This window comes from Ostrea edulis, chromosome 2, assembly GCF_947568905.1.
Source record: "Ostrea edulis chromosome 2, xbOstEdul1.1, whole genome shotgun sequence".
Classification (NCBI taxonomy): Eukaryota; Metazoa; Mollusca; class Bivalvia; order Ostreida; family Ostreidae; genus Ostrea; species Ostrea edulis.
Window position 1 is genome coordinate 99,299,014 of NC_079165.1, and position 1,836 is coordinate 99,300,849.

The 1,836-nt window shown below is 30.1% G+C and overlaps 1 protein-coding gene across 1 annotated transcript in view; it reads left to right on the forward strand.

Moving 5' to 3' along the window:
- LOC125680793 (uncharacterized) overlaps positions 1-1,604 on the forward strand; it is a 4,434-nt gene extending 2,830 nt beyond the window's left edge. Inside the window, exon 3 of the mRNA XM_056155718.1 lies at positions 123-1,604. Coding sequence (XP_056011693.1) covers positions 123-126 — 4 coding nt within the window. The 3' untranslated portion in view covers positions 127-1,604. The remainder of the gene's footprint in view (positions 1-122) is intronic.
- Positions 1,605-1,836: the final 232 nt, after the last annotated feature.

Sequence of the window (1,836 nt, forward strand, 5' to 3'; positions counted from 1 at the left end):
CATCCTTCTGAAGTTTTCATTATCTAACATTAGATTACATATACTTGTAACCCAGCAAAAATACTAATTCATAAGCATGCTAATCTACATTATCACTGCACAATTCATAGCATTGCATGCAGTTGAATTAGCTTTATCATTCTGAAACAAATACAGAATTTTTTTGGTTCCATTGTTATTAGAATCACCAATATAAAAATACAATATTGTGTTAATGCTAATTACGAATATATTTTGACAAATGACAAATTATTTTGAAATTTTCAAATATATTGATTTTATTTTATTTTTTTAAGTTTTTAAAAAAAAAATTGTCCAAATGACTGTGTGCCTAAATATGGTTATTTTCTTTTTAGGTTTCAGAGTTTATTTTACAAGAGTTAAAAAGGGCATTTAAAAGTGATGATGTAGATAAAAGCAATGGACAGCACAAAGACCTCCTCCAGAATGTTTTTGAAAAAGAAGATCAAAATAATGACGGGTTCATCTCTAAAGAGGAGTTCACAGGTCCTACACATGATGAACTCTGAATTTCTATTGTAATCTTTGCAAATAAGATTTAGGATGCTGATACCAGCGATACTATCAAGTGAATTTTTTTTTCCAGCAACATATCAATATATGGATTCTTTTTTTTTTTTCTTTTTTTTTTCCTTTCCGATATAGGTGTTGAAAAATTGTAGTGGCGCCATTTTATAGAGCTGTTACTGTTTATCATTTGAGAGAGAGCGAGAGGTGGAATGTTTTCATTGGTGCTGGGAAATAAAATCCTTTTACTCCACAGGATAATGTTTCATTAGCATGGACTTTAATTTTTTTAATTGATATAAATGGTTTGGTATTGGTTAAAGCTTGTATTTGGCATATTACGACAGATCTCATTACACCTTGTGGACTTGTCACGACAGACCTATGGATTCCCTGTCGATAACAAAAGCGAAGAACACCTAAAAGTAGTGGATGGAATATTTTACTGGGAAGATTCCGATAAGGATGGGTTCATTACTCACGAGGAATTCACTGGACCAAAGCACGATGAACTTTGATTTTATTTTTCTATTTTTCTAAATTTGTCATATTTTCCTCAACTACCCATTACCCATAAAATTCACTCCAGCATTATATACAGATATTATTTAATTGCTTTATTTATTGAAAATTATCATTTAAAAAATTATTATTTTTTTAAGTATTTTTATTTTTCTTGCATGTTCATATCATAATTTCACATTCTTGTGATAAATGAAGTGACTTTACATTCCCAATTTGATATTTATTTTTAAGGAATGTACAAAATGTATAAGTAATATATATATATATATATATATTTATTTATATATAGCGACCAAAGTGATTTGATTTGTGGACATTATATAGTGGTATATGTGTATTTGATTGTTGATAGATAGGTGATAAGGAGAACATAGCTGGTTTGTGGTTTACAGTGCCTTTGAATTTGGTATATTAGTGGTAAAGAGTGGATGCATTGGCATGTAAACAAGGAAGAGGTGAACTTTATTTTGAAAGAGCTTGATATGTAGCATGATGTAGTGCACGAATGTAATAATTATTCAAAAATAATTATTAAAAAAAGGAAAAAATAAGAGGACATCTCGTTATTATTTAAAACAACGATGTGATACCAATAGAGTGTTTATTAACACCAGGGAAGTATGTTGATTCACCATCGACAGATGTAAAGATACATGTTAGAAAAAAGAAATCATGCCAGTAGCTTGGTACTTGTACTGATTCAGGGGTGAGAAAGTTCATGTACTGATTAAGGGGGTGGAAAAGTTTGTGGTACTGGTCCAGGAGGTGGAAAAGTTCATGTAC